This window comes from Leucopleurus acutus (assembly GCF_964270905.1).
Source record: "Leucopleurus acutus genome assembly, chromosome: 1".
Classification (NCBI taxonomy): Eukaryota; Metazoa; Chordata; class Mammalia; order Artiodactyla; family Delphinidae; genus Leucopleurus; species Leucopleurus acutus.
This window is the reverse complement of record NC_139142.1, coordinates 4,824,707-4,851,024: the sequence shown is the minus strand read 5'-3', so window position 1 is coordinate 4,851,024 and position 26,318 is coordinate 4,824,707. Positions and strand designations below refer to the sequence as shown.

General features: G+C 46.4%; 1 protein-coding gene across 2 annotated transcripts in view; it reads left to right on the top strand.

Annotated features, from left to right (window-relative positions):
• EML1 (EMAP like 1) overlaps positions 1–26,318 on the top strand; it is a 141,616-nt gene that overhangs the window by 107,754 nt on the left and 7,544 nt on the right. The window contains exons 9-18 of one of the 2 annotated variants that reach the window (XM_082839421.1): positions 666–776; positions 1,630–1,725; positions 3,272–3,406; positions 4,134–4,233; positions 5,760–5,914; positions 6,453–6,485; positions 8,129–8,254; positions 8,509–8,640; positions 11,516–11,583; positions 14,435–14,523. In XM_082839421.1, the coding sequence (XP_082695547.1) occupies positions 666–776; positions 1,630–1,725; positions 3,272–3,406; positions 4,134–4,233; positions 5,760–5,914; positions 6,453–6,485; positions 8,129–8,254; positions 8,509–8,640; positions 11,516–11,583; positions 14,435–14,523 (1,045 nt within the window). The remainder of the gene's footprint in view (positions 1–665; positions 777–1,629; positions 1,726–3,271; positions 3,407–4,133; positions 4,234–5,759; positions 5,915–6,452; positions 6,486–8,128; positions 8,255–8,508; positions 8,641–11,515; positions 11,584–14,434; positions 14,524–26,318) is intronic. The other variant, XM_082839422.1, reaches the window with a different exon arrangement.

Genomic DNA, 26,318 nt, shown 5'->3' with positions numbered 1-26,318 from the left:
TGCATTTACAAGTGGAGAAGTCTGGAGAGGCCGAGGGACTGTCTGCGGACGCCCAGCTACTTAGAGACAAGTCCAACCTAGAGCCTACTTCACCCATCTACGGGGTACAATGCTAGTCCTTTTCTTGATAAACCTGCTGATTATTCTGTGATGTTTTCTCCTATTAAGGAAGAGAAAAATTAACATAGTTGAGAGGGTTTTGAACTAATCATAACAATTCTAAATTTTCGTTTGCATACAATCAATTTCCTGTGGGGCCCAAGGATGTTAAGCTCTTAATACCATTGGTGGCAACCATCATGGTGAATTGAACCACGCTTGATCCTCAGTAACAATACAGACTTTGCAAGGATAACCCTTAAATGAGACTCCATGTTCTTCATCATTTTTCATTTTTAAAACTCAGACGCATTCGATACGCACATGAGAATATCACTTCCTGTGGTACAGTTATCAATAACGGGCTCTCCTGAAGTTAAATTGGCCCCGAGAGCCACGACCTCCGGGAGAGATTGGGAATGTTTTATTTATATTAAAAGGCAGAGTCCTCAAATGCATCAAAAAAAAATTTTTTTTGACAACATTAAAGTGTCCTCATAATTTCAAGGTAAAGATAAACTCGTAGACGCGGCACAGTGGGTGACTCTGCCTTGTTTTCTAAGCAGCAGTTGCCCCCAAACGTGCGCATCTGGGATTCCGTGACGCTGAACACGCTGCACGTCATCGGAATCGGGTTTTTTGACCGAGCCGTCACCTGTATCGCATTCTCAAAATCCGTAAGTACGAGCCCTGTGGGTATTGCAGCCTTTGTCCACAGGGAGGAGAGACTCAGCTCACGGTGGAAGAGGGAGGGAGTTAACACGCCCGTAACCGCCCAGGTGTGTGTACGGATTTGGACTCCGAAACCCCCCGCATCCCAGGTCCCCTCATTCAGAGGTCGCATGCGCCGCCTCCGTGACACACGCTCCCCATCCGACATTTCCACGGTGGTGAGAAGAGGCCCTGCAGCCACACGGTCTTCAGGCTCCTGGAGCAGTCTTGCCTGCTCTGGCCTTGAATTTCCCCTGCCTGTCTGTGCGGTCCCCGGCCGGCCTGGCTCGCTGCCTGGCCATAAGCAGGGGCTGGATGGACCCCGTGGTCTCCCAGGCTTCCTCAGGATGTGCCCGTTCAACAGAGCCACCCTTTAGAGCACTTGTTCAGCCAGTTCAGAAACATACGTGTGTTCACATCAGTACACCGCGTGCCTCACCCCCAGGGCCCCCTCCCCTTGTACGGCCTTGCGGTAACCTGGTCATCACTCAGCGCAGACCTGTGCTCTGGAGCCGCAGATGCCTTCTCCTCCAGGGCGGGGGCTCTGCAGCCCCTAGGAGGCTGGTTCTAACAGAACCGGTGGCGAAGCGCACCCCCGACCCCTCCCTCCCGCTCCTGTCCCTTGTCACCCCACATTCCCCTGCTCCCACTGTCTGTGTGCCCAAGTCATAAGTAGGTCTCGACGGTGGTGGGTAAATATTCTTTAATGAAGATGTAGCGGGCTCTTTATTAAAAATAAAATTATGTTCCTTGTTAATCACTCTCAACCTAGTTTATTCTCAAATGTAGTCTTCCTGTGAATACCTTTTATTTTTCCAGAATGGAGGAAGCAACCTCTGTGCCGTGGATGACTCCAATGACCACGTGCTGTCCGTGTGGGACTGGCAGAAGGAAGAGAGGCTGGCGGATGTCAAGGTCTCTCTCCAAGCCTCATGTTGGGCTATGCTGTCCTTTTCCCATGTGGAGCCTTCCCCTGCTGGCCCCTGGCCAGCTTTCTGTGTCTCGGTGGGCTGTGGGCTCCGTCCCCGCCACAGCCCCTAGGCAGGACCCCTTCACCGAGAAGCCCTTGGGCCCCCACCCCTCCCCCCATTCCCAAGGCCTGGTAGGGTTTCTTCTTCTCATCACAGCGTCTATAAGGGTTTTCCTTCCTCATTTTACAGTCACCAGCCTTTTAATTCGCTCCGTCGCTCATTTGCTCGCGTTCTCTCTGTCATCCACAAATGCCGAGTGTCCCCTTTGCACACACGTGTCGAGGAGACACTGGTGCGATGGTGACAAGTGAGATGTGCCTGCTGCCCAGCGGGAGGGCCAGGCAGGGAGCAGGGGCACGAGGAGGGCGGCACAGCCAGCACGGGGCTTGTCCCGAGCTGAGTGGACTCCGGAATGGGGTCCTCCCAGCGGTGCTCTTCCTGCAGTGGGACCCACTGGACTTTCCTTATGTCAGTGTACCTTCCTTGAGCTTTCTTATGCTTTCCTCCTGTTAAAACCATGATTGGATCTATTTTTATAGAACTGACTTCAGATTTCTCACCCTGGCATCCATTAACCGTAGATCACCTGACTTACCTAAGATTAGCATCACCACTGGACCACCTGACTTACCTAAGATTAGCATCACCGTTGGATCACTTTACCTACCTAACATTAGGAGCACCATTGGATCACCCCACTTACATAACTTTCTCTCTTGTTTGTGTGTGGGATGCAGACCCTGTGTTCTAATAAGGCATTAAACAACTATTTTCATGCTGTAGCTATGCCTTCTAATAGTCTGCTCAAGTATTTAAGTTCTTGCCATGTCGCTGGGTTGGAAGCAGTCAGAGCAAGTTACTCTCCGGGTTTAAGAATGTATAACTGAATTATCAAGCACAAAGAGCCATCAGGGTCCGATTCGTGGGACCAGGGTGCAAGTCGTGGAAATCAAGATAGCAGGGTGAGGGTGGTGAAGTGGTACCCAAAGAGCCAGATCCCCTGCTGGATTCCAGGCTTGGTCGGCAAACCACCGGCAGAGTCCTGGGGGTCCGTATCAGGAGGGACTCCCCAGACAAGCAGGGCAGCCAAAGTGGGCCAGGAGCGATGGAGCCGAATACGATCCAGACGCCGGGGCCCTTCCAGTCACTCGATGGCGATGAACCTGCAATTCTTAGTTCCCCGGCCGCCCCTTCAGCCAGAGCTCACTGTGTGCCTGCTGTGTCCCAGTTCCCGTGAGTCCCCATACGGAAGGATGACCTCGTGGCCCCATCCTCAGGGCTCAGTGCAGTGGGGGAGACAGACGAGGAGGAGAGGGGTCGGCACGCACAGACACAAGTTCAGTGATTCCAAAAGACGAATTCGGTGGGAGAAAATACCAAGAGGCCTAGTGCTTACCTTGATGAATTATTTATTTGTGGTTCAGATTGTATTTATTTTCTTAAGTGTCTTCAGAGACTTGAGACATTTGATTCTCCTGTTTTGCACCAAGTGTTCTAATGAAGCCGTATTTGCTGCGGATTTCCACCCCACGGACACGAATATAATTGTTACCTGTGGAAAGTCCCATCTCTACTTTTGGACACTAGAAGGAAGCTCCCTTATTAAGAAGCAAGGATTATTCGAGGTAAAGTGAAATTGCATCGGTCGTTTTATTTTTCACCGATGGTACTTGCGGTCACCTAGCTTTTAAGGAAGCTTCGAGGCATCCCAGTGCTAGAATTTGTTTTAATGGGCAAATGCGGGGGTGTCGTGATAAAGACTGTTCCTGGAGATCCCTGGCAGAGTTGGGGAGCCCCTCGTGTCTCATGGATAACACTGGTGATGCTGAGAAGGAAGGATCAGCACAGGCAGAAGCAGCAGGAAAGGATGCCCAGGGGCTGGGCCCTCGCAGAGGCCTGCTGGCTGCAAAGAGCAAGGAAGAAGGCGCCCAGGAGACCCCAGTGGGACTCTGCAGAGAGCGATGGGCAGTCTCTGTGCCATTTAGTCCAGCATCTGCGGGCCTTGCGAGAGCACCGGGAGGGCACCTGCTGCCCTGTGGGCCCAGAGGCTGAGTCAGAGGATGCCAGGCCCATCCTTCAGGCCGTAGTCACAGCAACACGGCCCCTTAGCCTCTCCAACACCCTCCTCTGCTCGAACTGCCTTCAACCTGATAAGTAGCAGAAATCTCTTTACTTTAGACCAGATAATCTCAGGGCATAAGTTACGTAATGGTGGATAAGAATGAAAGGTACACAGTGTGGTAGCAGAAGCTGACACTATCCAGCTTGGGGTGACTGTGCTTCTAGATGGTATTAATACAAACAAAAGGATGTCTTGATTGTATATACGTATTCTTTTAAAATATTCTGCAGAAGCAAGAAAAGCCAAAGTTTGTCCTCTGTGTGTCATTTTCTGAAAATGGTGACACCATCACCGGAGATTCAAGTGGCAACATCCTGGTATGGGGAAAAGGTAACACGTGATTCCTCCCAAAGCAGACATTTCTGGGTGATGTTATAAATATGAAGCCAAACGTGGCTCCTGTAAGAATTGTCTGTTAATATCATTTCCAGGTTTACTATTCGATTCCAAGGTACATAGGTACATACATGCATGTGTGCGGGTGTAACTTGGAACCAAAACACTGGGACTGAGGAAAATGAGACTAGTAAGCTGTGGACTTCTGTCGCTCTAAAAGGCTCTTTAAGCCCAAGACATTATAATGGAGCTAATAGCTTATTTAGGAGATCTGATAACAACTTATAATGGTGAAATCATCGAAGACTGTTTATTTAGCTGTACAGTATTTAACTTCTCTGGGCCACATAGTGCTTGGCAGACGCTGACTGAGTGCTGTCTGAGGCAGCATGCTAGATGCTGAGCTTATGTATGAGTCAGATGGGCATCCCCGCTGTCAGTGGGCAAACCGTGTGGTAAGGAGGTCTCCTTACTCAGAAACATTTATTTGGTCAAGTTCAACGAGCATTTATTTATTGACTTGAAATTATTTCTTTATTTATTTACTTATTATTTATTTTGGCTGCACTGGGTCTTAGATGCGGCATGCGGACTTCTTAGTTGCGGCATGCAGGATCTAGTTCCCCGACCAGGGATCAAACCCGGGCCCCCTGCATTGGGAGCTCGGCGTCTTAACCCACTGGACCACCAGGGAAGTTCTTCAGTGAGCACTTATGAGTGCTTGCCATGTGCCAGGAAAAATGCACTATCCCTGTCCTCAAGGATCTTAGTATTTGAGTTGGGGGTGAAGGTGAAAACAGAGCCATCAGTGTAATTTCAGATTAATATGGTGACCTTTGTAGTATCCCTGCTACTCTGGGTGCCATGGACTCTATGTATACATCAGTTCATTCCACCCTTAGAACAATCCCGTGGGATAAGCAGTAGCCCCATTACACCAAGGGGGAAACTGAGACAGAGCAGTTAAGTCACCTGTCCAGAGACACACAGCTCATTTCTCAGCCACATGTAGTCTGGCTGTACTCTTCACACACTATGCTTCGTGTTAGCATGTTTTCCTTAATTATTTTTTTCTTAGTTTATTTTATTGAAGTATAGTTGATTTACAACGTGTTAATTTCTGCTGTACGGCAAGGAGATTCAGTTATACATATATATATATATATCCTTTTTCATATTCTTTTCCATTATGGTTTATCACAGGATATTGAATATAGTTCCCTGTGCTATACAGTAGGACCTTGTTGTTTACCCATCCTATATATAATAGTTTGTATCTACTCTTCCCAAACTCCCAGTCTGTCCCTCCCCCCAACCCCCTCCCCCTGTTTTCCTTAATTATAAAGTAATTCAGTTCATGCTTGTCTGGTGCTCTGGGAACTTCTAGAAAGTGGATCCTTGATAGAGTCACACTGCAATGATGTTCTAACCGACAGTATCGCATTTTAAAACAAAAATGAAATGAGATGGGCAGAGGTGAGCCTTTGACGATGTCCTCAGCTTGGTCTTGCTGTGTTTAGGTACGAATCGAATAAGCTACGCAGTTCAAGGGGCCCACGAGGGCGGTATTTTTGCACTTTGTATGTTGAGGGACGGCACGCTGGTGTCGGGAGGAGGGAAAGACCGGAAGCTCATTTCTTGGGATGGAAACTACCAGAAACTTCATAAAACCGAGGTAAGACGGCAAGTCATGCTATTGACATTCGTTTTGAACGTTAAACTGTTATACTGACCAGTTTCCTTGTTAGTTTGAAATCTTCAGCTTACCGTTTTGAGAATTGTTTAGATAAAATTTTCCTAAACGGGGTAGTATTTTACCAAAATCACGAAGGCAGTTTAAGTACTAAAAGGGAATTAGGTTTATAAAATGTGAGGTGGTCGCGTTTCACATCTAGAATATTTTTATCAAAGACCCAATCTCACTTTTCCAAGGGAACATTTATCCACATTTTGATTAATCGTTAAAACGTTTCTTCTCTTTTCACTTTAATTTCCATCGTGTTACTTTGGAGACATTTTCACTTTGAACTAGTGTTCACTGAGTATTTACGTTGTGCGTGGCTGAGTGCCAACACCATCTCTAGAGCTCTGACCCCTTTTGGCATCTCCTTCACCTCCTTATTACCTGGTTAGCAGACCTGGACTCCAACAGGAGCCGGAGGCAAGAAATTCAATATCCCTTCTACACACTCACTGAATTTTCTCTCCCCCAGGCCCTGGGAAATTATGAGCAGACAGATATCAAGGTCGGCATCAATCCGAAGGTTGAGTTTCTTCCTCTCTAGCATAGCATGGGCACCTTGTAGAACTTTTCCAACTTCTAAGTCAGATGCACACACAGCACAGTTACATCAGAGAGCAGCATGGCATGGTGCTCTGACAGTATGAGAATTTGGTTTCGTTGATTCCTGCTCTTCATAAAGGAAGGCCTGGGCTTCCCTGGTGGCGCAGTGGTTGAGAGTCCGCCTGCCGATGCAGGGGACGCGGGTTCGTGCCCCGGTCCGGGAGGATCCCACATGCCGCGGAGCGGCTGGGCCCGTGAGCCGTGGCCGCTGAGCCTGCGTGTCCAGAGCCTGTGCTCCGCAACGGGAGAGGCCACAACAGTGAGAGGCCCGCGTACCGCAAAAAAAAAAAAAAGGAAGGCCTTCATCTGAGTTTTGGAAATCACCTTCCTTTCATGGAGACTTTAATTGCGGTAGCATTTTTTTATAATAAGATTTGACCAGCATTTGATGAACCCAATCATAACAAATACTCCAAAGTCTCACCTAGTTTTATAGAAGATACTCATCGTTTTTAAGTACCTGTAAGTCCTCTTCATTAGCGTGGATTGTTACCCACTTTCCTCCAGTCTGTGCTAACAGAGCGCGCTGGAGGTAGACAGTTTGTATGAGGACAGGCTGCGCCTCACCGTCCCAGAACCGCGGTGCCTGGAGTCCACCCCAGGCTTTCACTGCGATTTTCTGTTCTTTTTATAAAGTGCAAGCACCTCTGTTTATTTTATCATAGCAAATTGTTCTTGGCTGGTGAGTTTTGAAATTATTTTTATTAACACTTAGATAATCATATATGTTTGCCAACATGAGAAGTGGATTTCAAAACTAAATGAAGTCGCCAAAGAATTTAACCTTTTAAGTTATAAAAAATGTTTAGGAGCTCTTATCACAGCAGATTACATATTCTTTACTTTCCACATTTTACCTGGTTCTGCTATCAGAAGTCATAACAAGAGTAAACTACTCAGTTGTATTTCTTATTTTTATATTTCGTCAAGACAAAAATGTTTTATTCTTTGTTTTTTAAACAACCTTACTGGGCTTCCCTGGTGGTGCAGTGGTTAAGAATCTGCCTGCCAATGCAGGGGACGTGGGTTCGAGCCCTGGTCCAGGAAGATCCCACATGCCGCAGAGCAACTAAGCCCGTGCGCCACAACTACTGAGCCCGCGCTCTAGAGCCCATGAGCCACAACTGCTGAGCCCGTGAGCCACAACTAGTGAAGCCCGCGCACCTAGAGCCCGTGCTCCACAGCAAGAGAAGCCACTTCAATGAGAAGGCCGCGCACTGCAACGAAGAGTAGCCCTCGCTCACCTCAACTAGAGAAAGCCCGTGCGCAGCAATGAAGACCCAATGCAACCAAAACTAACTAAATAAATAAATGTATAAAAAAGAAAAAAAAAAACCTTACTATTGCTGATTTTTTTTTAGGTATATTAAATGTTTGGAGTTTAAATGTAAGATTTGGGATCATTCACTCAAGTACTTTCTCTCTCTCCATAGCACATGCATGTGTGTATGTCATTGTGATAGGAGCTGTCATCATGATAAATAAACAAGTATTTTGAATGATGGAGCTAAGAATTTCATGACATTTGAAATCTTTTCCATGCAGATTCCAGAACAGTTTGGTCCCATACGGACAGTGGCTGAGGGGAAAGGCGATGTGATCTTGATAGGCACCACCAGAAACTTTGTCCTACAGGGCACACTGTCCGGAGACTTCACACCCATCACTCAGGTACGCGCCAGCTCAGCCAGCCCACCAAACACGTTCATTCTGTGCAATAGTAGAACATAAGACAGAGTTACAAAGAGGAGATTTTTCCTGTGTTTTATACTAACATCACCTTCCTCGGCTTCAGTCAGCGAGGAAGAAAAACAGATGGGAGAAATTCCGGAGTGTGCAGTGAGCCATGGTTCATGGTCCTGCAGGGCTCCTGGGTGTTGGCTGTAATATTTCAGAGAGCGTCTGTTTGTCTCGGTTCTTTGTAGGGTCACACTGATGAGCTCTGGGGACTGGCCATCCACGCCTCAAAACCTCAGTTCTTGACCTGTGGGCATGACAGGCACGCCACCCTGTGGGACGCTGTTGGTCACCGGCCTGTCTGGAACAAAATAATAGAGGTAGACATGCATGTTATATTCCATCTTTCTTATAAAAATTCATCTGGAACATGTTGATTTTTTTTTTGCATGAGATTAATAGTGATATAAATTCGTCCCAAAGCAAATGTCACTTACTTTATCTCCTTCAAATTGCACTGCTTTAAACATTGCCTCAAGTGGTCTCATCCGTGTAGTTCGGAAGTTTGCTGTTGCATTTTTGGACAGCAAGTGAGCCTTTCCGAGTTGGTTGCTGGGTTTCCCAAGTGCAATCTCTTCTGGCTTAAAGGCTGAAAAACCCTCGTTATGAGCCTGCATTCTATTTACAGAGTACCTTTTGAATGAGGATTTATTAACTATTCTAACAGCGTACAGTTTAATTTATCTCTGCGCTTTGAGTCTGATGGTAAAGTTTAAAGTCAGCATGTCTGTGACCTTTGCAAACGGAACTCCAGTTGTACATCAGAGTGCCGAAGTATCCTTTCCCTACATACCACACAGCAGTGTCTGCACTTATCGAGCACTGTTTGCATACCAAGCATTGTACATGTATTATCCTTAATCCTTGCAGCAGCCTTGCAGGTTGAAGTTTTTTACCCTGATTTTATTGATTAGGAAATTGAAGCTTAGGTAAGTCAATAGCTCACCAAGGTCCCTGAATCCATGATGGAGCCAGTGTTCACCCCCAGCTCAGTCTGACTCCCAAAGTCAGGGTCTCCTGCCACATCCTACTGTAGTGAGTGAAATACACCTCCCATCTTACTTATGCCCTTAATGACACATCCAGCCCCAGGCAAGGGGTTGCCCCTCTGTAGACCCCACACGTCTTCCTTTCGACCCCCGCAGAGTTGCCAGCATTTCCTGATGTGCTGGGTCCGTGTTTTGGCCCTCCTGCCCTTCGCTTATTTTAATAAATTTATTTTTTTATTTATTTAATTTTGGCTGCGTTGGGTCTTCGTTGCTGCACGCTGGCTTTCTCTAGTTGCGGCGAGCAGAGGCTACTCTTCGTTGCGGTGCATGGGTTTCTCATTGCGGTGGCTTCTCTTGTTGCAGAGCACGGGCTCTAGGCGCACGGGCTTCAGTAGTTGTGGCACACTGGCTCAGTAGTTGTGCCTCGCAGGCTCAGTAGTTGTGGCACACGGGCTTAGTTGTTCTGTGACATGTGGGATCTTCCCGGACCAGGGCTCGAACCCATGTCCCCTGCATTGGCAGGTGGATTCTTAACCACTGCACCACCAGGGAAGCCCCTGCCCTTTGCTTTCGGAGAAGGTCTGTAAGAGACTGGAGCTGGCTGGTCACTGGGGGAGCTGATCACTGAGATGACAGGCCTGGGGGGTGACACCGCCACCAGAGGGCAGAGCGGGAGTGGCCCAGGTGGCAGGGCATAGCTACAGGAAGTGGCATCCCATGTCGTGACCGTCCCCTGGTGGGGGCTTGGAGGATCAGATGGAATGGCGAATACATGAAGGGCTGGTGCAGAGCTGACAGCCACTGATGCAGCAGGGACAGTGATGGTCCAGGAGAGCAGCCTTCCCTGCGGCCTCGGTCTACACGGCAGTCTGGCCGAAAGCAATGCCGGTTACTCCATCACCAGCCTGGCATCAGGGCACGGGCGCCAAACTGGAGCCCAGAAAGATCTGCAGTTCCGTAGCTTCTTTACCCACTGGCCACTAGACAGAAACACTCAAGCGTCTTCATCTCAAAAATGTTATGAGCCTCAAATCAACTAGGCAGTAAAGCTTCAAGTGCACATGATTTCTCTCTGTGTGGGCCCTGAGCTTAATCACAGCTCCCGCTTTGGAAAAGCAACGCAGTAACGTCATCAGTCCCTGAAGAGTTTCTCTCTGGTCTCTCTCTTTTTTTTTCGGGTTCTTCAGTGGTACCTCAGTGCCTCCTTCCATTTCCATTTCCAGTACTCCTATTTTCTTGGTCTTCCTGTGATTAATCTCTTCTCACTTCAATTCGTCCTGAGCACTCCTACCAAGTGATCTAAGACATAGATTTGATCACGTCATTCTTTTTAGTGAAAGGAAACAGTTATTCTCACTGTGTTTTTCCTGATGATCACAGCCCTTGACGTGGCAGTGCAGCCCACATTACTAGCATCCTCCGTAGCATTCTCCGCTTTCCCGTTCCCCACCCTGTAAACCCGCTGACTCTACCTGCCATTCCTCAAACATGCCCCAAACTGTGTTGCTTCTACCTCCTTGACCATATTTTTGTCCCCTTAACACGCGATCCAAAAAAAATATTGGTGTGTCCACGTCCGCCTTCACCTATACCGGAAGGCCCGAGTCAAAGACTTCCAGCGCCAGCATGCCTCGGCCCAGCTTCCCTGTCCGACTTCACCTAATGCTCCGTCTCCAGCTCCTTTTACCTCTCTCATCAGTCTCGTTTCACCTTGTTAGGAACAAACACGCACGTGTCCCACTAGAGCCAAACCTGGAATGTGCCCTGCTCATCTTGAGATCCGTCTAGGGCTACCGTGGTGTCTTGCACCCAGTGGGGGGCGTTTACCCAGTATCGACCTGATGCCATTGGGTGCAGGGGTCGTAATTCCAGACAGATGGAGCACAAGCTTCCCAGTCAGCATGGGGGTCAACTGAAGGAACTTCCAAGACCTGGAGGAGGAGCGTGTCTTTGTTGATCTGTCATCTGATTACTGTAGCTGTGAAAGGCTATAAGACAGAAAGAGAAAAATTATAAGAGGATAAAAATTTAGTATTGTTGAGACATGACCTTCATTAAAGTAGGAAAATGTTTTCCTCTCTGGAGAGAAAAGAGATGTTTTAAATGGGGCCACGTAGCCCTAAGGGATTACAGCTGTGCTTGCGTGTGTTTTATGTGATCGCACTGTGTCTGGCCATCAATTTACACTTCCTTTACAATGTTTTAGGATCCAGCTCAGTCTTCTGGTTTTCATCCTTCAGGGTCTGTGGTTGCAGTCGGAACACTGACTGGGAGGTAAGTGCATGTCAGCATGGCTTGTGCTTTCAAAGTTCATGGGAAAGAGGCTTGTTGTCTGTGTTTCCCCAGCGACAGGCACAGGGTAGCTCTTGGCTGCCTCTCCGAGCTCCTAATGACTTGCCGGGAATTAAGTCCGAACTCGAAAGTGAAACCTGAGGCAGTGGCCCTTCACGTTTTGGACTTTGGGAAAAGCCGAGGGAAGCTGTGGACCCCTCTCCCAGAAGAGGCCCCAGCTCCACACACACAGGATTGTGGGGCTTCTCAACTTTGGAATGGGGCAACACAGCATTTCAAAGCACTGCGAATTTTAAATGCTTCTTCTTGCTGCCCTGTCAGACTTAGAGAAACTGCCCAGCTCCTGAGCCTCATGTTGGATTCAGCCAACACTTATTTGCCAAAGCGCCTCTGATATGCGAGGCACTAGCTCTGCGCTTGAATCCCAGCTTCACCACTTAGCCGCAGTGTGTCTCTGAGCCAGTTACATGACCTCTCTGAGTTTGTTTCTTCCTCTGTAAATTGTGACGATATATCTGCCTGGCCGTACGCTGATGACTGAGGGAGACAATGGATGAAGCAGCTCCTGGGGTCGCCTGGCAGGCGATTTCAGTGGTTATTATTATATCATTGTTTCATAAGATTCGATTATACTTTTATATTGTTTGTCATAGTATCTACACGTATTATAGCTTAATTCATAGACCATTGGTGATCCCCTCCTCTCTACAGAGCGTACCACTTACGGAGAGGGAAGTGGGGAGGGGCAGCACAGGGGTAGGGGAGTAAGAGGTGCAAACTATTAGGTATACAGTAAGCTACAAGGATGTATTGTACACCATGGGGAATAGAGCGAATATTTTATAATAACTATAAATGGAGTGTAAGCTTTAAAAATTGTGAATCACTACATTGTACGCTTGTAACTTATAAAATATTGTACAGCAACTATGCTTCAAAAAAAATACCACTTAGATTCTCTTGCTAGGAACTTAGTGTATATATAAAGAAAGAGTAACCGTTTATAAGTCATAGGTGGCAACATCTTAAGAGTTGGGCACCTTGTATCCAACAGAATCCTTCATGAAAATGTTTGCGCACACACACACACACACACACACACACACACACACTCACACACACTCCTTTGACCTCTCTTAGAGACATATGAAGCTTCCAACTCAGCAGGCTCTGAAGAACGGCTGCCAGCCAGTTACTGCCGTCAGCTATGTGCTGAGTCTGTGTGGCAGGACAGGGTATGGGACAGTGCCAGCTGCTCAGAATCACAGACAGTGCCCTGTAGGAGGAAGAGAGGTGGAACATGCAACTTAATCCTTCCCCTCTGTTTATGCCTCCCCCACCCCTGGTCCTGGTACCAGGCTTAGCTCTCGATGGGGCAGTTTAACACGATGTTTCAAAGGCACAGCCCAGACAGCCCGGTCTCTCTGCTTCTTCTATTCTGACCTCTGTTAAAGTTAAATAGCACAGGGGCTTCCCTGGTGGTGCAGTGGTTAAGAATCTGCCTGCCAATGCAGGGGACACGGGTTCGAGCCCTGGTCCGGGAAGATCCCACGTGCGGCGGAGCAACTAAGCCCATGCGCCCCAACTACTGAGCCTGCACTCTAGAGCCCGTGAGCCACAACTACTGAGCCCACGCGCCACAACTACTGAAGCCCGCACGCCTAGAGCCTGTGCTCTGCAACAAGAGAAGCCGCCGCAATGAGAAGCCTGCGCACTGCAATGAAGAGTAGCCCCCGCTCGCCGCAGCTAGAGAAAGCCCACATGCAGCAACGAAGACCCAAGGCAGCCAAAAATAAATTAATTAAATTTATATTTTTTTAAAAAAGTTAAATAGCACACATTAAAGGTAAATGGTTGTTAAAGATGCAAGGGAGCAAAGCTGAGACGCCAAATCCAGACGTCAGGGGTCAGCCAGTCCCCTTGAGTGGTGCCGACTAGGGCCCGGAGTGGATGGTGACTGTGGCTCGATGGACACGCTGATGGGTGTGTGTCATCAAGGTCTGAAACGGCAGCAGCAGGGAGTCCACATTCCTTTTCATCCCTGAAAACACGGGTCCCACTCACTGCCACTACTTGAGAACACGTGGGCAGGAGAGTTCAATCTTCCCGCCATGTAACAAACCTTGACCGAGTACTGTGTCCTGATTAGAGGATTCGGAGCACTTCCGTGTCCATTATAATTTGACCGATTGGACGCTGGGCCTGCAAAGTCATTCTGGGCCTTTATTCCCATTTTACAGTTGGGGAAACTGAGCCCAGAGAGGCTAAATTCAAAGGCCAGTCCTCTACTCGCCTTTCTGCCATTCTCTGGGTCATTTCTTTCACCCAGCTGGTTGCACACCCGCATCACAGAAGGTCAGGTGCTGGCCCAGCTCTGCTTGCAGCAGCCCTGGAGGTTGTCCCGGCCCCATCCTCCTGTACCCATCCTGCCTTGCCCTGGGCCAGATCTCTGGGTGAGCGTGTGCAGTGGCCCCTTTGCTGCTTCCTCTGGCCGCAGGCTGGGGGTAGGTGTTGGTTCATCTTCCCTGCCCAGGGCTTTCACTCCTTTAATGTGTAAGTGACAAAACTCAAACACCAGGGAACCCTTTCATAGCATCAGTAACTGAATCATTTCCCATAGTACCCGGTTTGCTGCTCCTATCTTTAGGAACTGCTCATACGTAGGAAATTTTCTTTAAATGAAGGCTGGGAATAAGAATTCTTATTAAGCAAATACAGAGCATTTTTAAGCTCTTAGGTTAATTTTTTTTAACAGCCTTGCTGTGACTGTAGTAGTCTTACTTCATTTTCTCGCTAAACAATTGATTTGTACTTTTCCCCATGTTTACAACAGGTGGTTCGTGTTTGACACAGAAACGAAAGACTTGGTCACCGTCCACACGGATGGAAATGAACAGCTGTCTGTAATGCGTTACTCACCAGGTTAGAATACGGTCCATTCACTCTGACAGATTGATGAAGTTCTCTGTAGATGTCTGTAAAGAAAAAACATTCACAAGCCCCCTCAAGAGCGAAATTTAAACTATATCTGCACATAATTGTGCCACTTGGGCGTTCTCAACCTCCCTTCTTTGGGTCACTATGCTTGTGTGGGTTTTTTTGTTTGTTTGTTTCAGCATGTCAAAAAGCACCTTTATTATATTTATAATAGCCTCTCATGCACTCATGCTTTCTTGCCAGGTGCCTTTGGAGCAGTTTACTTGTGTGTTTTTAACTTTTTATTACGGAAAATTTCAAACAGGGACAAAATTGGACAGAATAGCATAATGAACCCCCAACGTACCCATCACCCAGCTTCAATAATTATCGACTCTTAGCCGTTTTGTTCACCCATAGCCCCACCCACTGCCCCCTCCCATGTTGTTTCTGAAGCCGCTCCCAGACGTCTTATCCTCTCATCTGTTAATGTTAATAACTAGAGAGATCTAAAGAATATGAGGACCCTTTTTAAACAGCTTTATTGAGGTATAATTTACATACAATATTTTACTCTTCATGAAATGTACAATTCAGTGATTCTTAGTAAATTTGTAGAGTTGTGCGACCATCACCACCATCCAGTTGTAGAACCTTCCCATCACCCCCAGAAGTTCCCTCCCTGCCTATTAGTAATTAATCTCTACTCCCACCCCCAGCCCTAGGCAACATAAATGGCCTTTTCTGAACATCTCATGTCAATGGAGTCGTTCAACACGTCACCTGTTGCATCTGACTTCTTTTAGTTAAAATAATGTTTGTGAGGTTATTCATGTTATTGTATGTGTATCAGTAGTTTATTCCTTTTTAACTGCTAGATAGTATCCCATTTTACGGATATGTCACGTTTGGTTCATCCATTCATCAGTTAGGGGATATTTGGATCGTTTCTGTGTTTTGGCTATTATGAATAATGCTGCTAGGAACATTGATCATATGTCCATTTTGGTTGGTTTCTTTTTTTTTTTGGCCACGCCTCATGGCTTGCGGGATCTTAGTTCCCCGATCAGGGATCGAACTCACACCCTCAGCAGTGAAAGCTCGGAGTTCTAACCACTGGACTGCCAGGGAGGTCCCCATATGCACATTTTGTACTCATAAGTCTCTTTTACTCCATAGGCGCCCTCTCTCTCTCTCTCTCTCTCTCTCTCTCTCTCTCTCTCTCTCTCTCTCTCTCTCTCTCTCTCCCCCTCCCTCTCCCCCCCTCTCTCTCTTTCCCTCCACACACACACAGGCAAACACACGCCACCCTCGCTGGCAGTTCATTTGTTGAACAAGCTGCTTCATTTTTCCCAGAGCATTTTCCACACTCTGGGTTTTTGTGAGTGCATCTCTGTGGTGTTGCTTAACATGTCCCTCTGTCCCCCATATTTCCTGTAATGTAATTTGGGATCTAGATCCGCTTCCGCCTCTATGTGTATTGGTCTCCTCTTCCTACAAGAGACACATGAGGTCTGCTTGTCTCACTGTCTATGCCATTAGAGCCGTCACTGCCCAACACTTAGATCCGTACGGGGACTGGTTTTTCTATTTTAGCCTTTCTTCATTTATCAGATATAGTACTTCTATAAAGAGAAACTTCCCTTCATCTACTTTTTGTTACCCAAATAGTATACTGTTTTGTTACCCAGTCATATGGTAGTGTTAACCAAGATAAATGCTTAGCTTCTTTCCCTTTATTTACCAGTTTCCAAGATAGTGAGTTTGTTCTCTGCTCCCTTTAACAATGATCGGTTGCTGGTGGTGGTGTTTTTGGTGCCGTTATGAATTTGAGTGTATTTGGTATGTTTCAGTCTGGGATAGTTATGGTACGTGGAACCATTTATCCATTATTGGCCACTTCAGTTTGGCTCCTGAGTCCTTTTGACAGCTTGGGTTCCTGGGATGCTCGTGGCTACTGGGTAGGTCATCGTTTCTAAGCCTCGTCATTTATGCTTTTGGTTTAGGAAGCACTCCTTCTCCGTGATATGTAGGACCTTCAGCTATGTGAACACTCTTGGAAATAGCAGTTTTAGTCCTTGGAAATACTTGGCCACGACTGAATTGCCGTCACTCTGTAGGCGTCTTCCATTTTATAAGCTGATAGACGGTCGTACCTATCTCATGGTGGGGCTGTGTTCTTGTTCTCTAGAGGTAACCTCATAGAAAGAATACCCTTTTTAGACCCTTGCACCCAAAGACTTCTTATCCTAAACAGACAACTGCACAGCCACCTTGGGAACCTTTTCTCCATGTTGAGAAGTACCTTACTTCACTCGACATTTTAAGTGTCATATTTTGTTCTGTTCATCCCAGGCAATATTTTGCATATCCTCCTATGTGCTTCTCGTCATTTTCTTAGTTACTTTGAACCTCTGCTGAGTGCAGGAGGGCCTCATCTACAGCTGCTTTTTATCTATTAGCTCCTGCTAACATAGCAGGGTCCTTTCGGGAGTCCATTTCTGTTTCTTGTCAGTTATACTAATGACTGTCCCCTGGAGACCAGAGAGCTCTCACTACCAGTAACTCTGCCTCTCAGGTTTTAGAGTCATTGACTGGAGGCTGCGTGGGGCAGAGGTGATGAGCCTGGGCCAAATCAGGGCGGGCTGCATGTGGACCCAGTGCCCTCTCTTCATTAGCCAGCTGTCCCTTGTCAAATCAGACAAGTTATTGTGGGGCTCAACCAAAGGAGGAGGTGTGAACGTGCTCTCTGAAGAGCAGAGCATTACGCAGATGACATGGGGGATGGGATGTCAGCAGCAGCCGTGGCAGTGGTGGTGGCCCCAGATCCTCGGGCCGTGGCCCCCAGCCCCATAGTGTCTTGTTCAGCACTGTATGCCCAGCACCTAGCTGAGAGGAGACGCAACAGAGTACGAAGAGGAGGTAATATATACCTAGACAGAATAGATGCTCAGTGAATATTAGTTGATGCACGAATGCAGACAGACTAACTACAGTGCATCTGACTAGATGCAAAGCACACTGTGATCATCATTATGAGTTTTCTGCTTGCGCACGAGATCTTTCAGGCACGTGGGCTATACTGTTGTAGATTACCGGCTGGCTCCTTCTCGGATTCAGGTATTTACAGATTTTAGACACACACACACACACACACACACACACACACACACACACACAGACACACACACACACACACACACACACACAGGAAACTGCTGCGCGCCGCGGCTCCCTGGGCTGTGCTTTGCTGAGAAGACATCAAACTAGGAGGGCTTTCTTCTCATTCCTTCAGTCTCATGCAAGTTCTGGATGCTGTGCTAGCAGCTAGAGGAAAAGCAAACGATTCTTAAGCTTTATGGGTGGAGCTGACCCCCAGGATGCTGGGAAGGACCAGTACACTCACTCCAGCTGCCAGGCTTGACCGTGATAAATGCCGCCTTTGCAGTCAGTGACATAGGCGGTGTCGAGGGAAGTAATCAATAAACCAGTCTATAACAGGGGTAGAAAAGAGCTTTCCTGGAGTCGAACTGAGGACTGTTGCCCAGGAGACGGCCTCTCAGATGACTCTGAGGCACTGCTCCAGAGAAGTGTGGTTTTCAGCAGTTTCACGTCTTGTCAGAACAAAGAACATCAAACAGGTCAAGGGTGGATTTCTGCAAGGTTACAATAAACAGACCAACATGTACACAGAGAGTCAGTATGGCGCCTGGTGCCTAGGAAGGGAGTCTTATCATTGAAGGAGTAACAGCTTTGGCATCCTAGGAAAGGAGGCATTTGATCCTTATTTCTAACATGGACATTCTTTTTTTTTTTAACATCTTTCTTGGAGTATAATTGCTTTACAATGGTGTGTTAGTTTCTGCTGTATAACAAAGTGAATCAGCTATATGTATACATATATCCCCATATCCCCTCTCTATTGCATCTGCCTCCCACCCTCCCCATCCCACCCCTCTAGGTGGTCACAAAGCACTGAGCTGATCTCCCTGTGCTATGCAGCTGCTTCCCACTAGCTGTCTGTTTTACGTTTGGTAGTGTATACATGTCCATGCCACTCTCTCACTTCGTCCCAGCTTACCCTTCCCCCTCCCCGTGTCCTCACGTCCATTCTCTACGTCTGCGTCTTTATTCCTGTCCTGCCCCTAGGTTCGAAGATATACAGATTGCCAACAAACACATGAAAGGATGCTCAACATCACTAATCATTAGAGAAATGCAAATCAAAACTACAATGAGGTATCACCTCACACCAGTCAGAATGGCCATCATCAAAAAAATCTACAAACAATAAATGCTTGAGAGTGTGTGGAGAAAAGGGAACCCTCTTGCACTGTTGATGGGAATGTGAATTAACATGGACATTCTTTACTTTGGTCAGTGCACCCTTTTCTTTAATGACTAAAGCAGATGTATGTTTGATGTATGTTTGATAAGCCACAAACAGACTGTTTTAGTTAGTGTAAAATTCAAGTTAAATCATGTATGAGCCAGAATGACTTCTCCATGTCTCAGTATGTGAAAAATTTTGCGTTAATTGCCTCTTTTGATCATAAATCTTTCAATAGAAAGCATTGGCGATCAAAACGTTTGTCCCTTGACGTCAGGGTGGTTGCCGCCTGCCCTGTGTCCATCGTGTCCCTCGGTGCTTGGCCTCTTTTTGGTTGTTTATATATGTGTGGAGATTTGCCTAGTTATCCACATTAGGGGGAAACTAAGCAGACATAGTGAACAAGTACAGAGGTATGCTAATTGGGAAATATTTTATAGGCGATATGTTTTTTCAGTTGTATCAAATTGTCGTGCAAACATTGTACATGTGCTTTTAGCAGCAGGCCTAAAGCAAGCAGTGATGTATGTCATGAGTAACTTGACGGCTAGGAAAAGAATAATCATACACATTATGAAAATGATAATCATCCGTAAAGCAGAGCAAAAAAGTTGCCTATTTCTGAGGGGAGCCAACGAAACAGATCATTTAAAGGGTCAGTTTTTCTTATATGTTATAACCGTTTTGCCTTCTGGGACATTCTTTCCAGGTGCATCTCAGTTTCTCCAGCGGTACTGATACAAGTGCAACAAACAGTATGAGCAATAATAACACAGACACCCCCTTGTTTGGCCAGTAGAGAATCTAAGGCAGCCCTGTTATCTAATGTTACTTGGGCTGAGGAACTTAGGGGTGTCTGTTGTGCTGCAATGCTTTTTGCCGTCTCTTTGGCTATTTAACCAATGGTGGCTGATAGATTTCTGATCATCTTTTTTGTAACAATATGTAAACCGTACATTCCTGCACTAGGAATTAATATTCCCCAAAGATTTTGCCACCAGGTATCTTAGTATCTTGCTAACATGGTTCTCTTGACTCTGTAATGAAGAGACAAAGGAGGTTCGTCTATTTCCTGATGTACAGACAATGGAGTAACATAATGTCCCAATAAGAGTAAACCTTCTGTTTGTCAGCTTTTAAGAAATGTATGTGCCCATCCTTGGGAAGGTGGGTCAATTCCAATACCACCTATGAAGACGAAACCTGGGAGAGCACAGGTGATCCCTCCCAGAGTGCTCTCATTGATAGCCTCATGAATTGGGAGTTTTGTCAACACAATTTTTTTTTAATTTATTTATTTTATTTATTTATTTTTGGCTGTGTTGGGTCTTTGTTGCTGTGCACGGGCTTTTCTCTAGTTGCGGTGAGTGGACTGCTCTTCGTTGCCATGCGCAGGCTTCTCATTGCGGTGACTTCTCTTGTTGTGGAGCACAGGCTCTAGGCGCATGGGCTTCAGTAGTTGTGGCATGCAGGCTCAGTAGTTGTGGCTCGCGGGCTCAGTAGTTGTGGGTCACGGGCTCTAGAGAGCAGGCTCAGTAGTGGCGCACGGGCTTAGTTGCTCCGCAGCATGTTGGGATCTTCCTGGACCAGGGCTTGAACCTGTGTCCCCTGCATTGGCAGATGGATTCTTAACCTCTGCGCCACCAGGGAAGCCTGTCAACACAATATTAAACTATGGATCACTTCTCTCGTAGACTTTCCAAAAGTCATTTGCATGGTATTTAATATACAGTAGTTGCTGGCATAATTTACTCGCATTTTTCTCTTCCAGACATTTTTCAGTTAAGTAAGGGACAGATCAAGGGGCCCTAGGGTAAGTTGTGCTCGGTCTCTAAGGACTGAGGATAGTATCCAACAAGGGATGGACATATTAATATGTTGAAAAGTTTGAACCTGAAAGATTAGGCCAGAGAGAGGTTAGTCTGGGTGAGTGGTCACATTAGGAAAACCTGAACAGTCAGTGATACGTATTATGAGGGGCTTATATCGGTCTTGTATTGACCAAGGAATTTGACGACAGATCCACCAATTGGTTAGATTTTCCCCCAGTAGCTATACTCTGTGATAACTTTACTAAAGAATTCTTTTTCCATCCTGCACATTGGGGCAAAAATATAGCTAAAAGCAAAACAGTAACCTTCAATTTTGATAGGGAGACAAACATTTAGCAAACAGTTCAATTGAACTAGTAGGATGGGTCTTCCAGACCTAGTCTGGATTTGCGGGCCACCTGTCTACTGTTGTTGTCATCTTCTCTACCTGGCTTGATGGTTGTTTTAAGGTGAGTTCGAGGTTAACAGTCCTCTCTATAGAGCAGTCTGGTGCGGAGGCCCTTTTTAAGTGGGGAATATGAATTCAGGAGTCAATTCCCTTCACTTTCACTGTGCGGAGTACCTGATAAGGGTCCTTCCATCTAGGTTGGAGAGAGAGTTTTTTAAAAAATGTCTTTTACAGTATTCATAATCTCCTGGGTGCAGGTCATGGTGCATGTGATCTTCATCCAAAGATAAATAACTGTAATCAGCTTCAGAAACAAGCTTAGAATATCCTGTTAATAATTCAGTTAAACTTTACTGTAACATAGCAACAAAGAAGCATCTTGGATGTAGGTAGTAAATACAGAAACCTCAATATATATAAAACCTCAGTATCCACAAAGGTATATTACTGAAACATAATTTTTCTTTCTAAATTATCCTCATTTTAGCCAAAAAATATTTGAAAAACTAACAAAGCAAATAACTTGACCTTGAAATAATCTTAAAGATGAAAAAAAAGAACCTAATCTGATGCCCGTCCCCACCCCAAATTCACATGTGAGTAAAGAGAAATTTCATATTAACTCATATGGCCAGGATTCAACATGCTGTGCTTTGTTTTAAGTCCAGGGAAGAAAATGCAGGCTTTTAAATAAATATATACAATTTTGTATTAAATAAATAGATAATCTTCATTTTTACCAAATATAGTCAAATTAAGACTAAATTGTTTGCAAAATACGTCTGGTTTCAGTAAACTTGGCCTGATTACTTACATAAATGTAATTGATCATATAGGCTCTTTTTTTTTTTTTTTTTTTTTTTGCGGTACGCGGGCCTCTCACTGTTGTGGCCTCTCCCGTTGCGGAGCACAGGCTCCGGACGCGCAGGCTCAGCGGCCATGGCTCACGGGCCCAGCCACTCTGCGGCATGTGGGATCTTCCTAGACCGGGGCACGAACCCGTGTCCCCTGCATCGGCAGGCGGATTCTTTACCACTGCACCACCAGGGAAGTCCCTTAATTGACTTTCAATAAACCTAGGTATCATAAAAGTATTATACTTAATGTTGATGACTTAAAGACGTGTCTGTATTAACCAAACCAACAACTTAAACTTCTTTTCATTTATTAAAGATTAATCCTGGATCATATGATACTTTAAAAATGTGAGGGGTTAGTTTCTTGTTATAGTTAGAAATATTTCATTGGTAAGCACTTACTTCTAAGTCAATTAAATAGAGCTCTTTTTCAAGTTAATTTTGATAATCTCATTTGGAGGTAGAAACATGCTATATTTATAATGTCCATACAGACATACACACATCCAGATAGACAGACAGAGATCTCATCGTTTTCCTGCTTGAGTTTTTAAAGGTCTCATTTCCCCTTTTCTGCAGTTTTAGGTTCTACTAGTTGAGCCAAGGCTGTGGTCTCAGGCAGTGTGGGCTGTCCTTGCATTTCAAGGACATGATAAGAGTTATACCTTCAGGTTTGCTTGAATACTTTTATTCAAGCATAAAAAGGAGTACTTTTATTGTCTCAGGTCAGAATTTTGAAAAATAATGTTTTATCAAGCCAGCTTTGTTTTTTTTTTCTGCGGTACGCGGGCCTCTCACTGTTGTGGCCTCTCCCATTGTGGAGCACAGGCTCCAGACACGCAGGCTCAGCGGCCATGGCTCACGGACCCAGCCACTCCGCGGCATGTGGGATCTTCCCGGGCCGGGGCACGAACCCGTGTCCCCTGCATCGGCAGGCGGACTCTCAACCACTGTGCCACCAGGGAAGCCCGAGCCAGCTTTCTTTAATTGCACATGCAAAACTCAGTTTTAGAATGTCAGAAGAGTCCCATTCTGGCCATGTTAGAGCTAGATCATTTCTACAATTGTAGAAGCCAGCCGGAGTTCCAGTGAGTGGCTGGCCTGTCTGGGAGCCGTTAGGCGTTAGAAGCACAATTTCCTGATTTATTTTAGTTTCATTTTATTATACAGTACAAATCTTTCCAATTTTAAGCCACATTTTAAAAAGAGTCAACCAACCCAGTTTACCCCAAAGTTCCTTCTAGGCCTTTCCTGCCTGGAAATTTCTTCTAGGTTTCTTACCTGGAAACTCCATCTAGATCCCTTGCCTGGAACTTCCCGCTAGGTTCCTAGGAAATGTACTGGTACCCCCTTAAGAGTCCAGGTCTTAAGGTAGCAGCTCAAATAAAAGTCATGGACTGCCACTTCAGACAAGAAGATCCAGACATCAGGAAAAACTCACCGAACCAACCAACCTCAAGAGTGCTGTGAAGCTGGGGGGCTGGGGCTCAAGGGGTCCTTGTTTGCTACCCAGCATCCATCCAGAGTAGACTCCAGTGACTTCCCTGGTGGTCCAGTGGTAAAGAATCCGCCTTCCAGTGCAGGAGACGCAGGTTCGATTCCTGGTCAGGGAACCAAGATCCCACATGCTGCGGGGCAACTAAGCCCGTGCGCCACAACTACTGAGCTTGCACGCCTCATCTAGAGAGCCCACGTGCTGCAACTACAGAGCCCATGCGCCTTGGAGCTCACACGCCATAACTAGAGAGAATCCCGTGCGCCAGAACGAAAGATCCCACGTGCCTCAACTAAAACCCGATGCAGCCCTAAATAAATAAATAAATAAATATCAAAGGCTGGGGGGAGAAAAGTAGACTCCAGGTGACCCCACGTGGGTTTTTCTGATATCCTGCCAGCTACGCCAAGCAATGTAGATGGAAATAATCATAGAAGTGAGCCAAAGTGAGGACCAAAGCCCAGGAGACAGCCTCTCAGATAATTCTGCGGCACTGCTCCAGAGAAGCATGGTTTCAGCAGTTTTATATTGCGTCGGAACAAAGAACTTCACACAAGTCAGGGATACATTTCTTCAAGGTTTAAAAGAAAGAACAGAACAGCACATACACAGCAAGTCAGGACGGCACCTGGTGCCTGGAAAAGGAATCTTATCATTGAGGGCAGAGCAGCACCGGCGTCCCAGGAAGAGAGGCATTTAATCTTCATTTTTAACGTGGGTATTCTTTACTTCTGGTCAAGGCACCCTTTTCTTTAGTGAGTAAAGCAGGTGTACGGCGTGTTTGCTAGGCCACACATAGGCTGTTTTAGCTAGCCGAAAATTCAAGTTGAATCATGAATAAGCCAGAACGCCTTCCCCCGGCTTCCGCATGATTACATTTCTTCGCTAGCAGACACCTACCTACTGCCGCAGATGGGTTGTGTAGGATGAGCTCAGGTGGAAGTGAGACTGCTTTGTAAATCCCCTTTAAGGTTGATGTTATGTTGTGCAGGGATGGTGAGAGGTGAGCAGTTGCTTCCTGAAGTTAACCGTGTGGACTGAGAACTAAATCTTTCAGACAATTTCTCAATTCCGCAGGCACTAGTGAGAGGTCCAGGTTTCAGCGGCTAATAACCTGTATCTGGCCTTTGGTTGAAGTGGGAGGTTCAGAGCGGTAGTCCCAGACACAGGTGCACGCTGGGAGCCGGTGAAGCAGAGCCTTTGGCGTGCATTAGAATCGCCCAGAGGGTGTGGGCTTGTGGAGGGGTTCTTTGGCATCCTGAGAACCACAAACCTAGAGCATTTCAATGGATCATCTGATAACCATTTCAGTCACATTTTATTACATGTTTTCATTTATGAAATATCTTACATAAGATGGCCTAATGCTAATAAGCTAACGTTATGTGAATTTTTACTGAAACCATAGTCAACTACGATTGCCAGGCCCCTCGTAGGTTCATTAAATATAGAACTGTAGTAGGGACAGTTCTCGAAGTTGACACGCACATCAGGAACCTTACAGAGCACTTTGTCAGTGGACCAATGGAGTTTTGATTGGATTAAATTTGTAAATTTTTTAAAAGAAGAATGGAGATTGGAAGAAGATAATTTCATGTTCGTTAAGCCCAACTGCAAATACTTAGCCTGCCTGGTCTAGTTTCAACCTGTTGAAGCTTGGATTAAAAATCTAAAACCCTAAACGTGAAGATGAAAAAGGGAAAATCACAATGAACTAATGCATTGCTCATGTGACTATATTGATCTCTTCTTTAATCTTATCCGTATCATTGAGACATGGAGTTTCTCTGCTTTTATAAGAATGAATCAGAATCTGGTGTTCATTTGCATCACCCCAGCATCAAATCCCACCTCTGCTTTCCAGGTGGGACTAGAGACCCGCTGGGATGCAGCCCCTGCCACCCAGCCAACCTCTCTCCTGCCCACACAACGTCCCCAAGCCTGCACTCCACCAGGCATGCTCCCCGTCCAGGTGCAGCAGTCTCCTGCGGAGCCCCAAATCACCTGCCCCGTGTGACAAGCAGGGCGGGTGCACAGCAGCCGTACAGCTACCCTGGAGACCCTGCTGTGCTCCCACCTGGCGCACTGTCTCCCATGCCCACGGTTCACTCGTCCTTCCAGCCCAGGTCAAGCCGTGCCACGCACTCAGCTGTGTTGTCTTAGGCAAGTTACTGAACCTCAGTTGCGTCACTTGCACAGCTGGACAAATTCTCCCTGCTCTTAAAATACTGTTGGACTTAGTTAAGAGCTGTGTGGAAACCCATCCCCAAACCTTGTAAAGAGGCAATCAGTGAAACTGTCTATGGTGTTATCTTTCTCCTCCAGGTGACCAGACCCCTGCTCTCTGTTCTTATGAGTCAGTCCTCCAGCTGATTTTTATTTGGGACCAAATGCCCGCTTCTTTTAGTCGAGTAAGTTTAGGAATTTTGTACTCTCTGAGAGAGCTGGGGGTGAGGCATAGAGTTTATGGGTGAGAGGACGTGGTTCACAGGATGAGAAAGTGCTCTGGAGGTCCGAGAAATAGGCAGCGCTTGGGTTTCATCTGGCCGCTGATAGCATATTGACCGAAACTGCTTGGTTTTGACGTATTAGGCAGACAGTTTTATTACATATTTATGAATGAGCTTAAACCGTTACATGAAAACTTTCTATTTCAAATTTTAAGGAGAAATTACAATCTCATTAGGCTGTTAGAAGTGAATTGCCAAGGGAGATTGTGAAATCCTATTTTTCATTCATCTTTAAAAACAGATATGGGGCTTCCCTGGTGGCGCAGGGGTTGAGAGTCCGCCTGCCGATGCAGGGGACGCGGGTTCGTGCCCCGGTCCGGGAGGATCCCACATGCCGCGGAGCGGCTGGGCCCGTGAGCCATGGCCGCTGAGCCTGCGCGTCCGGAGCC